This window comes from Ailuropoda melanoleuca, unplaced genomic scaffold, assembly GCF_002007445.2.
Source record: "Ailuropoda melanoleuca isolate Jingjing unplaced genomic scaffold, ASM200744v2 unplaced-scaffold45608, whole genome shotgun sequence".
Classification (NCBI taxonomy): Eukaryota; Metazoa; Chordata; class Mammalia; order Carnivora; family Ursidae; genus Ailuropoda; species Ailuropoda melanoleuca.
Genome location: NW_023217846.1, coordinates 1 through 639, shown reverse-complemented (window position 1 = coordinate 639; position 639 = coordinate 1). Strand labels below are relative to the sequence as shown.

General features: G+C 46.6%; 1 protein-coding gene across 1 annotated transcript; it reads left to right on the top strand.

Annotated features, from left to right (window-relative positions):
- Positions 1-6: 6 nt before the first annotated feature.
- LOC117799240 (ATP synthase F(0) complex subunit B1, mitochondrial-like) lies at positions 7-636 on the top strand (the record flags this gene model as incomplete). The annotated part of the gene is made up of 1 exon (XM_034651697.1): positions 7-636. A coding segment is annotated over one exon (630 nt), but the record flags the coding sequence as incomplete, so codon positions are not given.
- Positions 637-639: the final 3 nt, after the last annotated feature.

The following is a 639-nucleotide window of genomic DNA, read 5'->3' as shown; positions in this document are numbered from 1 at the left end:
GCCCCGGTTCCACCACTACCAGAGAAACCTGGCAAAGTCCGCCATGGATTGATTCCTGAAGAACTTTTCCAGTTCCTGTATCCCAAAACTGGCGTTACAGGTCCTTACATGCTGGGTACTGGACTACTATTGTACATGCTTTCGAAGGAAATCTATGTTGTGAACCATGAAACTATTGCTGGTGCTTCCACTCTTATTGTACTAATTTACGCTATTCGAAAATTTGGGCCACAAGTTGGAGCTTTTGCAGACAAACTGAACGAGGAGAAAGTTGCTAAAGCTCAAGAGGTGAAAGATACTGCAATCAATTCCCTTAAGCAGGCTATTGCTGATGAGAACAAAGAACAGTGGCGTGTTGAGGGGCGCAATTACCTGTTTGATGCCAAGAGGAGTAATGTTGTCATGCTACTGGAGACCAATTACCGGGAGAGGCTCCTTCACGTCTACGAAGAGGTGAAGAAGCGCTTAGACTATCAGGTCAACCTGCAACATGTGATATTCCGCCGGGAACAAGAACACATGGTGAACTGGGTGGAGAAGAATGTTATCCAGAGCCTTACTGCACAACAGGAGAAGGAGAGCATCGCAAAGTGCATCGCTGATTTGAAGGTGTTATCCAAGGCCACACACGCCAGCTTG